The sequence below is a fragment of the Tiliqua scincoides genome, chromosome 5, assembly GCF_035046505.1.
Source record: "Tiliqua scincoides isolate rTilSci1 chromosome 5, rTilSci1.hap2, whole genome shotgun sequence".
In the NCBI taxonomy this organism is placed as follows: Eukaryota; Metazoa; Chordata; class Lepidosauria; order Squamata; family Scincidae; genus Tiliqua; species Tiliqua scincoides.
Window position 1 is genome coordinate 99,428,960 of NC_089825.1, and position 18,203 is coordinate 99,447,162.

The following is an 18,203-nucleotide window of genomic DNA, read 5'->3' on the forward strand; positions in this document are numbered from 1 at the left end:
TTGTCCCGCTAAAGTGCAAGTGCTACCCCTTGCACCCCCTTAGCTAAGCCACTGTCTACGGGGCTTCCTCCCAGGAAAGTGTGCATACAATTGCAGAATTACTATAATTTATTGATGGGAATGTTTACAAAGATACATTCTTCAGTATACTTGGCATATGATTGATAAGCAAAAGTCTGGATTGTAATAAATATTTTAGTTTGGAAAAGGGTGGTTAATTTTCAAAGCAGTTCTGAGCCATGTTTTTCCCCATTAGATTACCTATGGTACATATGAGAAACCAGTCACAAAAAATAATTTCCCTTCTGTATACTGGATGGCAATAAGGGAAGGTACTCTGCACACCGGCATAGTCCAGCTACTGCTGCATTTCCAATGGACATGGATTGGTCTCATTGTTTCAGACAATGAGAGTGGAGAAGGCTTTCTGCAGAGGCTGACACCATTGCTGGCCCGGAACAGCATTTGTGTTGCATTCTTAGAAAGGAGTGGCGGTGTCAAGGATCTTAATTTAGATACCACTGAAAATACATTCTGGCAAAATATAAACAGGATAAACTCCACACTTTTATCCACTACAGTCAATGTTGTTATTGTTGACGGAGCCATTCACACTCTGGAACCATTGGCAGTCATTTTATATGTAGCTGAATTTATACATAGACGTCTTATAGGGAAGGTTTGGATCACGTCACCTCAGTGGGATTTCGTCAGCACTGTTGTCGCTGAGGGCTTCTGTGCAAAAACATTCCATGGGACTTTGTCTTTCACAACCTCCATGAAGTCCGTGCCAGGATTCCAGGATTTCCTTCAGACTCTAAAGCCTAAAAAGTCACTCACACGTTTTCTCTGCTTTTTTTACAAATTTGCATTCGGGTGTTGCGGTGATGGGAAAATTAAAACTTGTAAACACTGTACCGGAGAGGAGAAGCTGGAGAGCCTGCCTCAGACTCTATTTGAGATGGAGATGAGTGATACGAGCTACCATATTTACAATGGTCTCTATGCTGTAGCATATGCTTTAAATGCCATATATACGTCCAGGCCAAAAACAATGCTGAACAGAGACACAGACAAACCTTTGAACATTGAACCCTGGCAGGTATATTCCTCACTGTATTGAAACAGTTATGTATGATGCAATCCCACTTACTAGGAAGATAATTGGAGCACAGTGGAAATCACTTCTATGTAAACTTGCTGTGGATTGAATAGGTGGTGTGGGTGAAATCATGTTCCCAGGCACACGGGGGGGGGGGGGGGATATTGCTAAAGCTAAGCAGATCTGAAACTTGCAGGACTTTGATGACAGACCTCTTGGATATCCCATGCACATTGCTTTATAGCCCAAGCCTATGCATATCTACTCAGATGTAAGTCCATTGTGTTCAATGGGGTTGACTCCTATGAAACCGCATAGGGTTGAATTTTTAAGTTCCAAAATGTAAGAAAAGTGGAATGTAACAGGAACGTGCGATTCAGGTTGCAGGTGAGACAGAACTGCCCCTTTGTACCCCATGCAAAAGTGCCACAGCTGTCCCGCCTGCTTACACCTGAGGAGGCTCTCTACACCAAGAAAGCAGGGGCAAGGAAAGCCTCCTCGGGTGTAAGCAGGCAGGGCAACTGCAGTGCTTTTCCAAGGACAATGACAGGGCAGTTCTGCCACACCTGCTGCCCTGAACCGCACGTCCCTGAAATATTAATTTTAATTCTGAAAGCATCCACAAAGCTCCCTGGAAACCTTTGAGTAGAGGAACAAATTGAATACTTCACTAGGGCCCAATCCTATCCAAGTTTCCAGCATGAATGAGCTGCACCGTAGCCCCAAGTAAAGGAACAATTGTTCCCTGACCTTGACAAGGCCTCTGTGACTTCCCCCACACTGCAGGATGCAGAGCATGCCCCTTTGGCATAGTTGCATCAGTGCTGCAAAGTTGGGACTGGGCCCATAGATGTGGAAATGTTGGATTTGATGGTGAGCTGAGAGGAGAGGAAGATGAGGAAGATCTGCCAAGTGTATTCTAATAGTTTTTAATAAAAGAAAAAAGTTCTTTTAACTTGAACATCCCAGGTTTACAGGTGCCTTTTCTGAACAGGGATTTGGTAATACTGTGCGCAATATACATTGAAGCTATCAGCTGTTTTCTGTTTTTGTCCAATCTAGATGCACTCTTTTTTGAAGAATGTCCACTTTAACAATGGTGCTGGCCATGAAGTCTGGTTTGCCAATCAGGAACTGTCTTCTGGACTTGATGTCATCAACTGGGTCACTTTCCCCAATCAATCCTTCCTTAAGATCCGAGCTGGAAAGATTTCTCCAAGTCAAGAGTTTACCATCCATGACGAGGCCATTGTGTGGAATAGCAGATTTCAGCAGGTAGGGCTAAAATCCTTCAGCAAGGTCACCTCTTCATTTGTTGGGAACATTCCTGAACATGAGAGCATTCCTGGAGGCATGCACTGCATGCTATGGTGGGGGCAGGATTGAGAGGCCTTTGAGATGTAAAGGAGCATACTTTCCCCTGACCTCTGTATAGGCCCCCTGACAGCCTAGGGGTCTCCTTGTACCTATGCCAGCTCTATAACTGGTATAAGCTTGAGGAGAGCCAGAGGGTGGGGAAGCTTGAAAACTAGGGGATAGGATTCGACATGCATGACTCCCACCATATCAATCCCTCCCCTCCCTGACAGACCCCTGTTCCTCCCCTGAAGTGCCCTATTACTCCTCCTCCTCTGCCCAATACCCAACCCTGCCAACAACTTACTTGAGTCTCCATTTATGGCAGCCAGAAAGTGTCCTGCAATGCTGGAATGTGAGTCCTAGCAGTGCCGGGCGACCAAAGGATTTTGCCCCTGCAGCGCAATCGTATACCTGACTACTCAGAAATAAGTCTGACTAGGTTGAATTGGGCTTACTGCCGGGAAAGTGTATATAGGATTGCAGCCTTACAGTCACAGCTGGTATTGTACAAGTATTGTAGGAATGCTGAAAAAATCCATTACTACATATACCTAAAGTTAATATCCAAATGAATATTATTCATAATATTGTTATTATGAATATTATTCTGTTCTATTTTCCCCAAACATCCAAGAAGCTGTAAATCTATCCACACTTACCTCGAGTAAGTCCCATTGACTATCACTGTTAAAAGCTTATACATATTATCTTGTTAAAAGTACGAATCTGAAACATTTCCCCAACATACATACCATGCTAATATATTAAAAATAAAATGCACATTGAAATGAATGGGGATCCATCCAAAATTAGTTCGTGACTCACCTAATGGGTCCTGACCAACAGTTAGAGAAACAGTGAATAAGACTGCAGCCTTAGAATCACAGATCAGTATTATCCAGGTTTTGTAGGATTGCTACGACTACACCATTAGTACACACAACTAAAGTAAATATCCTCATCCACTTTATCCTAAACTTCTACTGGGTCATTCCTGTCCTCTACAGACACAGAATAAAATCATTTTAAACATATTTGCAAGGCAGGTAGCCTATCATGCTGATTACTCAAATATCTATATTGAAGAAAAAATTTCAAATAGATAGCTGGGTTTTGAGTTGGGCCCCACCTTTTAACAAGTTGAAACACACAGAAAAAAGGAGGATGTCCCTAGTGTTGAGTATTAAAAGACAGCTTCCTCTTATGTCCCATTTTTTTTATTCTTAGATGCTACCCCATTCAGAATCTAATTGCTACTGGGCACTCGCGTACCATGGAGGGTAAAGGGGGACAGATGTCCCAGGGTTCCACACCTCTGCCCCCCTGCCAGCATCCATGCCTCCATCCATGCCTCCCAACCACCACTTTCGCCACTTTCAGCTGCCCTTGTGAGACCTTCTGGGGGCCGGGGAAGTTGCATATGGCCTCCTCCTGCCCTCCGGAGGCCTTCTGTAACCTCTGGAAGGCTTTTGAAAGCCCTCATGTTTAAAAGCCATTATAAGAACTCCAGAGGACCAGAGGAAACCACGTGTGGCCTGGATGTGATGGTAAGGGGTGGCAACCAGTGGGGGGGGAGCAGTATTCTGTGATCCTGGCCCCAGTCGGCACAGGGGCCAGGATTGCCAGTGCAATTGCCAATTCCCTGATGAAATAAAAGCACGCTGAGTTTTCTGCTAGCAGAAAGGCACTTTGGGATTAAAACCAAATCCTAGTGAATTTCCTACTTCTTTGGGACTGTGCTCTGAACTGTTTTGAATCCCAGTAGGAAAAACAAATCTCTCTACCGACTCTCCCTGAAGTCAAATACCACAGGAGTCTACAGCAGGTCACTGGCAACAGGAGTCCTCTGTTGCTGGTCAGGATCAAGTTGATCTCCTGTTCTTTATCTGCTGAAGTGCACTGAAAGAGAAGGATGGTCATGGTGGTGGGCATCCAATGTTTGCTTCAGTGTTTCTTCCGTTCTTTCTTCTTAGAATCCTCCTGGTTCAACCTGTGTTGAGAGCTGCCATGTCGGACACAGCAAGACGGTTCGAGAAGAGAAAGCAATCTGTTGCTATGATTGTACTCCATGTCCAGATGACATGATATCTAACCAGACAGGTGATTGACAGTTGTTGATTTCCCAGGAAATATTTGCAATTATTTGTCCACTCTAACACCATAACATATGCCTAGGTATGGTCTGTTTTTCTCCAAACACTTAAATCATGATGCAAGGATTCTTAAAGGTAAACTGGTTACAACTATAATAAGGGAGGAACCTTGGTAATGATCTTCATATCCTCTTCAGACCTGCAGTTTTTGGGGGTGGGGGGAACAGACTGTCTCTCAGGAGCCCCTGAAGACATGTCTGTTCATCCACTGTTGGCTCCTCCTCCTCTCTCCTTTATCAGAAGAGGTAAGATCTTTCCATGGTACAGGTACCAGAGATTTTGAAAGCCCGACCGGGGTGGGGGGGGCTTTCTTCTCCAAAACCTAATTGTCTGGGACAGTATTGGGGGAGGTGCAGTGTCTGCAATCTAGCTGCTAACTACGTGCTAATATACCATATGGAATAAAAAGCATGAAGCGTTAATTTTAAGTTGGAAATTTAAGATAAGTATGTGTTAATATTGTCTCCGGCTTTGATTGACTGATTTGGCTAAAAGCCCTGGATACACTGAAGGCGTTAATGAGAAATGTTTTAAGGATGTTGAATGTGCTCTTTATCTTTGTGTGGAATAAATTGGTCATGGATTATAATTATAAATATAATTTGGTGTGTGGACTAAAGTCCAGAATTACTTGTGGACATAATTTTTATTAGACTTGAAAGAGTTTTGTCTCCTTGAGACTGTTTCTTTCATTTTGTTTTTCTCCTTTAATCACACTGTTATCTGTAAGAAAAATTTGAAAAATGCCTGACTGAAAATACATGTGGTGGAAGTAAGGAGAATAATACGCTGTGGACATCTTGTGGATTAGAGAGAAATTGTAAGATGGAGCCTGTTCCAGATATTTGGACTCCAATGATCCTCAAAAATTTGGATAAATTGCTCACAATCAGAAGACAGCACTTGAGTTAGTCCTTGCAGATTCAAGCCAGTTTAAAGACTCTCTCTCAACAGATAGATGTGTGCAAGGAGCAATTGGAAGATGTAAAGAAAACAGAAGATAAACAGAAGGAGAAAGCGGAAAAGATGATGGTGAGGAATGAAATCATCGTCAGAAGAGTGGTTACAGAAATTAGAAGAGTGGAAAATCAACAGGATCTAGAGGGGACACTAATGGAGATTGAAATAGAGAAGATGGACAGAGTAACATGGGTGCACAAAATACAAATATGTTGGAACAAGAAGAAGAAAACATATCCCAGTTAACTGGAAGAATGAACATACCTTATGCAAGAAAATGTGGGCTTATTGGATTCTGCAATGGAAATAAATTATTAAAGATATTACAAAGAAAAAAAATGGAAAGAAACAAAGAAAAAGAAACCTGAGGGTTAACCTGAGGATTAAAGAAAATTGGAGGATTCTATTTAGTTAACAACTGGTTTAAATTTACTTAAAAATAAATGTATACGAAATTGATATATATGAATTAAAATGAATTAGAAAAAAATAGCTGGAAATGGTAGCGTGTTGATGAATTGATTTATAGGTAATTATTGTGTTAAAGAGAAAAAATGTATTCCGATTGGAGAATTAGATTGGAGAATGGTAATGAACATATTAGAAGAGATTGTTGCTTTTATTAAAATTTGGAAATTAGATTATTATCATTTGATTTTAATGAGTAATTGAACTAGTTGAGATGATAAAAAGTGAATATTTAGAAAAGATATTATAGGAAATTAGGAAAAATCCAATATATTTGATATACGAAATATATAAATGAGTAGAAGAGTTAGAAGTAGATGGAAAAATTGTTTTATATGTTGTTATACTTTGATAATTAGATTATTTTGTTTTAATATTAATGAGTAATTGAAGTAAGTTTATGTTTGATAGAAAGTGAAAATTTAGAAAATATAGTACAGGGCAATAGGGAAAATTTAGTATATATTATATAAATTAATGGATAAACTAATAAGAGGCAGAAGTAGATGAGTAGTAGATTAGGAGATATAGTATGATTAATGGTATATGGTATGGAGCACTCCTAAATGTATGTTATATGTTTGTATGTCTGTGTGTGTTAATTATAAATAAATAAATAAATAAATAAATAAATAAATAAATAAATAAGGGAGGAAACTTCAGAGGCAGTCCATTATACAGTTCAGTGCACTTAACTCCACTGCTGCCTGTCACTTTCTGAATTTTGTCACTCCCCTGATACTAAGCATTTTTCACCAGGAAAATGAGGAAATCTTGTCCAGCATTTGCTTTCAAACCTCCATCATTCTTCTGGATTCATGCAGCTACTGACACTCTCTTTGTCCTTTTCAGATGCAGCTCATTGTGACAAATGCCCAGAAGATCAGTACCCAAACAAGAATCAAGATCAATGTATCCCCAAACAGACAGCCTTCCTAAACTACGAGGAACCCTTAGGAATCAGTTTGGTTTCTATTGCTGTTTCCTTTACAGCAACAACAGTTATGGTGATACTGATCTTTTTAAAGAACTGGAACACTCCCATTGTCAAAGCCAACAATCAAAACCTCACCTGCATTCTTCTCACCTCCATCCTGCTTTGCTACCTTTCCTCCCTGCTCTTCATCGGCAAACCTGGAAAGGTCTCCTGCCTTCTCCGACAATTGGCTTTTGGCATCATTTTCTCTGTGGCTGTTTCTTCTGTTTTGGCTAAAACCATCACTGTAGTCCTGGCCTTCATGGCCACCCAGCCAGGGAACAGGATGAGGAAATGGCTGGGGAAAAAAGTGGCCCACTCCATTGTTCTTTCCTGTTCCCTCATTCAAGTGGGGATCTGCACTGTATGGCTGTCCACCTCTCCTCCATTTCCAGATGTTGACATGCACTCCCAGACTGAGCACATCATAGTGGAGTGTAATGAAGGGTCGATCATCATGCTCTATTCTGTCCTGGGTTACGTTGGTTTTCTGGCCTTCACCAGCTTCACAGTCGCTTTCCTTGCCCGAAAACTGCCAGATACTTTCAATGAAGCCAAATTCATCACCTTCAGCATGCTGGTCTTCTGCAGTGTGTGGATCTCCTTCATTCCTGCTTACCTGAGCACCAAGGGGAAAGACGTGGTGGCTGTGGAGGTCTTTGCCATCTTGGCTTCCAACACTGGCCTTCTGATTTGCATTTTTCTCCCTAAATGCTATGTTATTGTGCTAAAACCAGCTCTCAACTCCAAGCAGCTGCTAACAGAGAAAAGAAGTAATTAAATCCGATTCCAAGATGATAGTTGTTTTGCATGTTTCTCTCTCTCTATGTTTCCATACAGCAAGAATACTAGGGCACAGCATATCACATTTTTAACTCAGATCAGATTCTTTGGTATGGAATGTACACGAAGGGATGAGAAATCATTTCAGCATCAATAGTTGCATCTCCTTGGCAGCTATCCAAGGATAATGTTAATAATGCAGGATAAAGACACAACCCAGAAGTCAAAATGATGAAACAAGGAAATAGAAACTTCATATAAATGCATGATACCGAGGCAGCACAGGGTCACCAAAACAACTCAAAGGTTTCCATCCTTTAAGACAGGGGTGTAAAAGTGACCCCATGGCAGGGGTTTGGGTACCCCTGTTCTAAGAGTAGTATCTTCCTCCAAGAAGTCCTTCTTTCACAGGAAGAACACTTTATCTGAGTAGAGGAAGGGAATCTCTGTAGTCCAAACTATTGGAAATTTTCTATAGTTCTGAGTTTTTTTTCTAATCATGGATATTTCTGGTCATGATCCAATAACCCAATTTCTTCTCAGCATTATAAAGTGCTGCTTCTCAGTACTTTTACCACAGTACACTTATAACGGGCCCTTTTCTTTCAATGTTTATCATCTAGATCTCAGCCACACAGTCATAATGAACTCCAGGTTGATGCATTAGACCAGAATAAGCACCCAACACTGCTGCACTGGTGCGGTCACTGGGTCGGAAAGAGAAAAATTGCGATATGCCTTCTGTGGTATCATGAAGGGGTGTGGAAGTTGCGTACTGCATCGGCTGACACCCTCAGGGAGATGGAACCACTAGTGGTCGACATTTTGGAAACCTTTTAGACTATTTGAATTTATGAATAATACCATCATGTTATATGGAACTTGAATGTTATATATGGGAATAGTAATTGCATGCAGAACATAAATGAAACAACCATGTTGAATTATCTGCATTCCATCACACATTGGGCCATTTAACCCCAAAAAAGAAAACACAACTGCCTTCCTTATGTAACAAAAAGTGAATTTGCTAAACTCAAAACTCACCAGTAACACTGATTGTTCCAAGTACCAATGATGTGTTATTGTGACACAGCAGGCAACCAATACGGTGTTCGTATGCAAGGATCAGCAAATTAAGCGCAGCTTGACTTGACTCAAGTTATGAGTCTCCACCCCCTTTAACTTGACTTGAAAAGGAGCCCGAACAAGCGGACTTTCCTACTTCCCTAGAGCATTCTGGGGACTCTAAAAGACTTAAGTCCTGAGTTTTTAGGTAAAAAAGGCAACTGCAGCTCTGTGGACAAAAACGGAGCTGCTGGCAGGGTGTGTGTTTATGTGTATGTTGGAGTTCTCATTTAATACTCCCCTGATGTCCCCATCATATCTGTAAACAAGGTGGGAGGGGGTGGAACAAACTGTGAGTGCGCAGACAGAAGTGGCAAGAGGGAGGAGGGTCACATGCAGCAGCAGGCAGGCTTACCAGTATGACCCACTCCTTTGCAGCTCTACTCATAAGTAGTTTCATTGTGACCAGTCATTCAAGGAGCCTGCTGAAACCATGCCATGACTCCTGGATGGCTATGAATTACCACCACCACCACCCCCGCCGCCTTCTTCCCTCACTCGTCCAGGGAAAAAAATCTTCTTCCAATTATCACTAGTTCCTTTAGAGATGGACAAGGGAGCCCACCCACCTGCTTCTCAATGCAAATCCAAAACATTAAGTCTTCCCTGCCTCCCAGCTAGAAATGCCCTGCTGCTTGCCCGGTCTGAATGATGGCCCCACAATGTTTTTCACATCTCAAAAAAGGGAAGCAAGCACACCCAGACAGAGACAGACTTGATTCTGCATGTGTGGGAACTCCTTTCCGAGTGACCTCAGACCCGAGTCAGTGCCAGAGTAAATAATATATAGCACTAAATTCATAGCATGGGATGGCTGCTTTGCCTTCTTTTTTATTTTTTTATAAGTCAAATAGCAGTTGGAGGACCTGCCATATGGAGAAAAAGTTTCAGGATGTCGCTGCAGTTCTTTTGGACTTTGCTTTGGTTCCACTCCTGATCTCACCACTATACAATATTCCAGCAGTTTGCAAACTTTGTAGAGGCCCGAGAGGCTGCAGCCTGATTTCTAAATGCCAAGGAATGTGGCTATAATGGTGATTGGGCAGGAGTGCTCTCCCCCCTCCCGATTAGCAGCTTGTTGCACCCTTGATGCACAGTCTGCCCTGTCAGTTTCACACCCAAACAAATATGGGGTCAAGTCCCACTAGTGGGTTTCAGACTCACAGTTTGGAAACTGCTACACGATTTGAAACAGAACAACGTTTGCATTGACAAACCATTTGGTGCTTCTTTCTGTTTAAATTTTCACACAGGAGCATGACTGGAAATGTAACCATATGTCCAAAAGTCCTAAACCCCCCTACCATCCACCATTGTTTTGTTACATTAAATACTATCCCCACAGTTTTTAAAAAAAATTCCAACAGACCATTTTTCATATGTAGTATAATAAAATTTGGCCCATCTGCCTAGCACTCCTTTATCAGATTTATCTAACATATAGCAACTCATCTATGGAAAGGGGTGAAATCTGAATGGGGATCACAAGGAAGGCATCCCACATCTCACCATGATCCCAGTTCAGACTCCCTTCCACAAAATTGCATACCGTTTGATCTTTGTAAACATGTATGTTTTTCATTTCACAAAGACGATCAGGGAGATGTTTAGATACTCTGTAATTATCCAAAGTATGGTTATTTCCTTCCTTGTGCAGTTGGTAAGAAATGCATCCATATTTCAAAAGGAGGTGGATCTATTCTGAACTGTATCAGTGCCCCATGGAGGAACAGAGATCACCAAACATTTCTTCTTCAAAACATTTTGGGGAGACATCTCTGTGACCACACATGCTGCTGAGTGAGGTTCCTGTGAGGTTCCATCAGGATGCCAGCCACAGAGATATCATTGTAGCTGGAACTGTAGTTCAGGATGCAGAAGTTCAGATGCAGCTTGGTTAGACATGCATTTGCAGCCCTGTGGCTGTTTCTGCTCTTCCTGCTGCTGCTTCTCCCTTCTCTTGCCTGTTGGGAGGATGTGCCCAGTGAATGTGAATTTGAAGAAAGCTATGGGGATACTAGGCTAGGAGATGCTGTCATTGGTGGGGTCCTCTCTCTTATACGTCCTGTACACTCTGCAATCGATTTTCAGAGACTACCAGCAATGAAGACAAACAAATTCTTGTAAGTTATTTCTTGTTTGGTACCCATCATGCTATTTGAAATATGAAGACTAGAGATCAAACAACTGCACTGGGGTGGAATTTCAACAGGTGCAGCTTGTTGGGAAGAACAGGGTGGGGTTGGGGCTGTGCCATGGTCAGGAAGGGAGCGGATATCTTTGAACGCACCTTTGTTTATATCCTATCTCCCTTCCTGGCCACAAACTACCTACACATATCCACTTGGACTTGCAGCAGCAAAATCACAGGCACAGTAGATCCATTGCAGCAGCTAAGACTTACTTCAGGACAAAGGAAGAAATGTTCCCTTACGTAATCATTTTTGTTCTGGTCAGATGAACAACTCCATTCCTGCACCCCTCTTCCTTACACCTCTTTAGTTTTGTTTCCTTTTCTCATTGTACTTGGGATGCGTTTTTCACTGTACAAGCATATATCCAGTAGTGTGGGTGTCACTGTCCTCTAAAATTGAGTGCTGTGCAAATCAGCACTAAAAAAGCACACTGTTCTTGATGGGACAAGAACCTGACACTGATTGGCCAGAATACACTGCTCTGATTGACAATAGCTGTCAGTCATGCCAAGGATGAACAACACTGTAGCAAAACAGTGCTCAAGGAAATGCCATTGTGGGTCGTACTACTATAAATGTATATGTGGTGCACATGACAATGCGCTAGACCTTATCTCTGCCACAATGTCAATCTAATTTCAGAATAGGGTACAAACATAATCAGCATGTCCTGGCCTTCCTTTTTGCCATTCATGAGATCAACAGGAATCCCAATCTCTTACCCAATGTGACCTTGGGCTTTAAAATCTATGACAACTTTTTTGAAGGAATGACCACATATAAGTCCATCCTGGATCTATTCTTCAAACAGCAAAGGAATGTACCCAATTACAAGTGTGGTAAGAAAGGTGATGTCTTGTCTGTCATTGGGGGATTCACGGTAGAGTATGTCATCCAAATGGCCAACATTCTTAGTCACTACAAGTTTCCACAGGTATGTACATTCATATGCATGAATGGGTGGCATAAAACTGCTCTTCACTTGTTAAATTATTTGAGACTTTATAAGTGAATGCCTTTTTTAGCACACCAATCTTGTCGCACTGATTATAATACTGCTAAGTCATGTCTCATATTCTAGGGATACAAACCATAGAGGTGATTTTAATCTTTCAAAAAATGGAAGATTGAAGCTCGGCAAAATATAACTTGGTTTGTATCAAATACATTACACATTACAGGACATTAAGTGATGGTTTGTGGACATGGTGAAAGGAAATGTGTTGTAACTCATTGAGAGCCCAACCCTATGCATGACTACTCAAAAGCACGTCTCATTGTGTTCTATGGGCAGTGGTGTAGCTAATAAGTACACATATAAGTCCATCCTGGATCTACTCTTCAAACAACAAAGGTATGTGCCCAATTACAAGTGTGATAAGAAAGGTGATGCCTTGTCCGTCATTGGGGGATTCATGGTAGAGTATGTCATCCAAATGGCCAACATTCTTAGCCACTACAAGTTTCCACAGGTATGTACATTCAGATGCATGAATGGGTGGCATAAAACCACTCTTCACTTATTATATTATTTGGGACTTTATCAGTGAATGCCTTTTTTTAGCTTGAAAAGTATTGCAAAGGGGTAATGCAATGCAACAAGTAAACTGTTTATTCAGAAGAAATAACCATTTGAGAAGGTTCCTGAGATCTCAAGTTGTATAGGAGGACATAACAGGACTGATCTGTAATCCAGATGTGTGGGTAGAGAGACCTTCAGTTCTAAATAATAATAATAATAATAATAATAATAATAATAATAATAATAATAATAATAATAATGTTTGTCGGGGTCGCTGCCTCCCTCCCACCCCGACTGACCTGGAGAGGCAGGGGGAGGGAGACCCCACTGGCAGCAAAAGCCTCGGGAGGAGGAGGAGAGGCTGCCTGGACCCTGGGTGCACCCGCCCAGCTGCCTGTTCCACCAAACACGAGGGAAAGAAGGGAGGCAGGGACCAGAGCCCCAGGCCCCTGTAAGGAAGTGGGAGGAGGGTGAGGGAGGAAGGGGGGAGCAGAGAGGGCTTCATAACGGAGGCCTGTGATGAGGGTGAGGAGGGCAAGGTGTGGAGCGGTTCCTGCTGCCCCGCTGGTGAACACCACCCTTAAGAGACAGCAAGGAGGAGAAGGGTGCTGTGACCCCCTCCCTCTGGTCACTAAGCTGAGGCTCCTGAGGCACTTCCCTCCACCCTTCGTTAGGCCTCCTCTCCCTTGCTGGGAAGGTCTGGGAGGAAGGGAACCAAGCTCCACGGATGACATCCGCCTCGCCCCAACACGAAGCCTGACAATACTAATGTTGGTATTTATATACCGCTTTTCTTGGGCATCAGATTTCTCCTCAGACTTTAATTCAAGGTGGTTTGCATAGCAAGGCTTTCCAAACCCCGCAGGAACCTTTATAATAGAATAGTTCTGATCTTTCATACAAAGCCTCATTACAGCTGAATTCCTTCCCAGTCTGGCCGATTCTCCTCCCATGTGCCTTGACAGCAACTCCTCCCTGCCACTGATCATGCACTCGTTATCAGCATGTCGAGAGCTCCCAGATACTTCTGGTTGTTCCGAACTGGTGTCCCCAGATCTTCAGGCATACAAGGCAGCAGCTCTACCACTGAGCCAGACCTCCTGCCCTAAATATGCTTTTCAGTGCATAGCACCCAGGTTTGTATCCCAAGAAAATGTGTCATAATTGCAGACAGTTATATACAGTGTTCTTCAGCTTAAGCAAGCCAATCTTGTCGCACTGATTTCAATACTGCTTAGTCATGTCTCATATTCTGGGGATACAAACCATAGAAGTGATTTTAATCTTTTAAAAAAAGGAAACTTGAAGCTCGGCAAAACAATAGCTTGGTCTGAATCAAATATATTACCCGTTTCAGGACATTAAGTGATGGCTTGTGGACAAGGTGAAAGGAAATGTTTTGTAACTCATTTGGAGCACAACCCTATGCATGACTACTCAGAAGTCAGTCTCATTATGTTCTATGGGCAGTGGCATACCGAATGATTGTGTAGCCCAGTGCTAAGCTCAAAATGTTGCTCGGGAAGTGATGTCACAACTGGAAGTGACGTCACACCCGGGCTTTTAAATACAGGGAAGAACACACCTCCTCCTCCCAGCAGCTCACCACCCACTTGCTCTGCTGCCTCAGTGGCATAGCTAAGGCATCTATCTGCTACCTGGGTTCAAAGAAGATTTGTACCCCCCCCCCCCCGATAAAATAAATGAAAAGTGTGCCCCTGATTGGTTCAAGATACTGTGATGGGGTGAAGAGGGATGGTTTTTCTCCCCTTGCTAAATATAAGAGGGGCATCACTTGAAAAAGTGCCTTTTTACCCGGCTAGCAGGGGTAACTGTATTATGATGCATGGAAATGAGAGCTGACTCATATTTACACCTTCTTGGTTTCATGCTGTATCATGATAATATGTCATTGCAACAAGTCAATAACATAATTACATGTCATTGACTCTCAGAACAATGAGTCTCATAGGTCGGTTTTGAGTTAAGATAATCCACCTTTTGTTCCATAAGGTGGTTGTTTTTATTTTCTGGTTAATTGGCCATAACTTTTGATAGAATACAGATATTCCAATGCCATTTTGTTTCATTGCATTCTGCATTACATTACCTGTCCAATGATATATAACATGATGGTATTATTCATAAATACCAATATTTTCATACCAATATTTTCACAATATTGGTCACTAGTGTCAAGCTCAGCTAGTTCTCCCACTAAAGCTTGATGCCCGGTGCAACTGCTACCCCCTGTACCCCCTTAGCTAAGCCACTGTCTACGGGGCTTCCTCCCAGGAAAGTGTGCAGACGATTGCAGACTTATTATAATTTATTGATGGAAATGTTTACAAAGATGCATTGTTCAGTATACTTAGCATATCATTGATAAGCAAAAGTCTGGATTGTAATAAATATTTTGGTTTGGAAAATGGTTCTTAATTTTCAAAGCGGTTATGAGCCATGTTTTCCCCATTAGATTACTTATGGTACCTATGAGAAACCAGCCACAAAAAATAATTTCCCTTCTCTATACTGGATGACAATAAGGGAAGGTACTCTGCACACCAGCATAGTCCAGCTACTGCTGCATTTCCAATGGACATGGATTGGTCTCATTGTTTCAGAGGCTGATAGTGGAGAAGGCTTCCTGCAGAGGCTGACACCACTGCTAACCCAGAACAGCATTTGTGTTGCATTCTTAGAAAGGACTATTGTTGTCAAGGATCTTAATTTAGATAACACTCAAAATGCATTAAGGCAAAACATATTCAAGATACGCTCCACACTTTTATCCACTACAGTCAACGTTGTTATTGTTGACGGAGATGCTCAGACTCTGGAACCATTGGAAGCCATTTTATACGTAGCTGAATTTTTAGATAGACGTCATATAGGGAAGGTTTGGATCACGTCACCTCAGTGGGATTTCGTCAGCACTGTTTACACTGAGGGCTTCTTTGCAAAAACATTCCATGGGACTTTGTCTTTCGCAACCTCCGTGAAGGCCGTGCCAGGATTCCAGGACTTCCTTCAGACTCTAAAACCTAAAAAGTCGCTTGTACGTTTTCTCTGCCTTTTCTACAAATCTGCATTCGGGTGTTGCAGTAATAGGAAAATTAAAACTTGTAAACACTGTACCGGAGAGGAGAAACTGGAGAGCCTGCCTCAGACTCTATTTGAGATGGAGATGAGTGATGAGAGCTACCGAATTTACAATGGTCTCTATGCTGTAGCACATGCTTTAAATGCCATATATACGTCCAGGTCAAAAACAATGCTGAACAGAGATACATGCAAACCTTTGAACATTGAACCCTGGCAGGTATATTACTCACTGTATTGAAACGCTTATGTATGGTGCAATCCCAAGCACACTTACTAGGAAGATAATTGGAGCACAGTGGAAATCACTTCTATGTAAACTTGCTGTGGATTGAATGGGTGGTGTGGGTGAAATCATGTTCCCAGGCACATGGGGGGGGCATATTGCTAAAGATAAGCACATCTGAACCTTGCAGGACTTTGATGACAGACCTCTTGTATATTCCAGGCACATTGCTTTATAGCCCAAGCCTATGCTTGTCTACTCAGATATAAGTCCATTGTGTTCAATGGGGTTTACTCCTAGGAAACCGCATAGGGCTGAAGCCTTAAGTTCCAAAATGTAAGAAAAGCAGAATATAACAGGAATGTGTGATTCAGGCTGCGGGCAAGACAGAACTTTCCCTTTGTAGCCCATGGAAAAGTGCCACAGCTTTCCCGCCTGCTTACACCTGAGGAGGCTCTCTTTACATTCGAGAAAGTAGGGGCGAGGAGAGCCTCCTCGGGTGTAAGCAGGCAGGGCAACTGCAGTGCTTTTCCAAGGACAAAGACAGGGCAGTTCTGCCACACCTATTGCTCTGAACCACACAACCCTGAAATATTAATTTTCATTGTGAAAGCATCCACAAAGCTCCCTGGAAACCTTTGAGTAGAGGAGCAAATTGAATACTTCAATAGGGCCCAATCCTACCCAATTTCCAGCACCAATGAGCTGCACCGTAGCCCCAAGTAAAGGAAAAATTATTCCCTGACCTTGACAAGGCCTCTGTGACTACCCCACAGGGTATAGCAGAATGCAGAGCAGGCCCCATTGACACAGTTGCATCAGTGCGGCAAAGTTTGGATTGGGCCCATAGATGTGGAAATGTTGGATATGATGGTGAGCTGAGAGGAGCTGAAGATGAGGAAGATCTGCCAGGTGTATTCTTATAGTTTTTAATAAATGAAAAATGTTCTTTTAACCTGTACTTCTAAGGTTTACAGGTGTCTTTTCTGACCAGGGGATTGGCAATACAGTGCGCAATATACATTTAAGCTATCAGCTGTATTCTGTTTGTGTCCAATCTAGATGCACTCTTTTTTGAAGAATGTCCACTTTAACAATGGTGCTGGCCATGAAGTATGGTTTGCCAATCAGGGACTGTCTTCTGGACTTGATGTCATCGACTGGGTCACTTTCCCCAATCAATCCTTCCTTAAGATCCGAGCTGGAAAGATTTCTCCAAGTCAAGAGTTTACCATCCATGACGAGGCCATTGTGTGGAATAGCAGATTTCAGCAGGTAGGGCTAAAATCCTTCAGCAAGGTCACCTCTTCATTTGCTTGGGAACATTCCTGAACATGAGAGCATTCCTGGAGGCATGCACTGCAAGCTATGGTGGGGGCAGGATTGAGAGGCCTTTGAGAATGTAAAGGAGCATACTTTCCCCTGACCTCCGTATAGGCCCCCTGACAGCCTAGGGGTCTCCTTGTACCTATGCCAGCTCTATAACTGATATAAGCCTGAGGAGAGCCTGAGGGTGGGGAAGCTTGTAAACTAGGGGATAGGATTCGACATGCATGACTCCCGCCAGATCAAACCCCTCCCCTCCCTGACCGACCCCGGTTCCTCCCCTGAAGTGCACTATTACTCCTCCTCTCTGCCCAAAACCCAACCCTGCCAACAACTTACTTGAGTCTCCAATTGTGGCAGCCAGAAAGTGTCCTGCAATGCTGGAATGTGAGTAATAGCAGTGCAGGGTGACCAAAGGATTTTACTCCTGTGGTGCAATCGTTTGCCTGACTACTCAGAAATAAGTCTCACTATGTTGAATTGGGCTTACTGCCAGGAAAGTGTATATAGGATTGCAGCCTTACAGTCACAGCTGGTATTGTACAAGTCTTGTAGGAATGCTGAAACAAACCATTAGTACATGTAAATGAATTTTAACTGATCTATTTTCCCCAAACATCCCAGAAGCTGTAAATCTAACCACGCTTACCTCGAGTAAGACCCATTGACTATCACTGTTAAAAGCATATACATAGTAGCCTGTTAAAAGTACAGATCTGAAACATTTCCCCAACATACATACCATGGTAGCATAAAGTCAAATACATTAAAAATATAATGCACATTGAAATGAATGGGGACCATCCAAAATTGGTTCGCAACTCACCTAATGGGTCCTGACCAACAGTTTGAGAAACACTGAATACGACTGCAAGAGTCACAGATCGGTATTATCCAGGTTTT

The 18,203-nt window shown here is 42.5% G+C and overlaps 1 protein-coding gene across 1 annotated transcript; it reads left to right on the forward strand.

The window, feature by feature from the left end:
• Window positions 1-961: 961 nt before the first annotated feature.
• On the forward strand, window positions 962-15,989 carry LOC136652571 (vomeronasal type-2 receptor 26-like). Its single transcript, XM_066629506.1, has 4 exons — window positions 962-1,102; window positions 4,435-4,561; window positions 6,895-7,791; window positions 15,448-15,989. The coding sequence occupies exons 1-4, from the start codon at window positions 962-964 to the stop codon at window positions 15,987-15,989; spliced, it is 1,707 nt and encodes a 568-aa protein (XP_066485603.1).
• The last annotated feature ends 2,214 nt before the right edge of the window (window positions 15,990-18,203 follow it).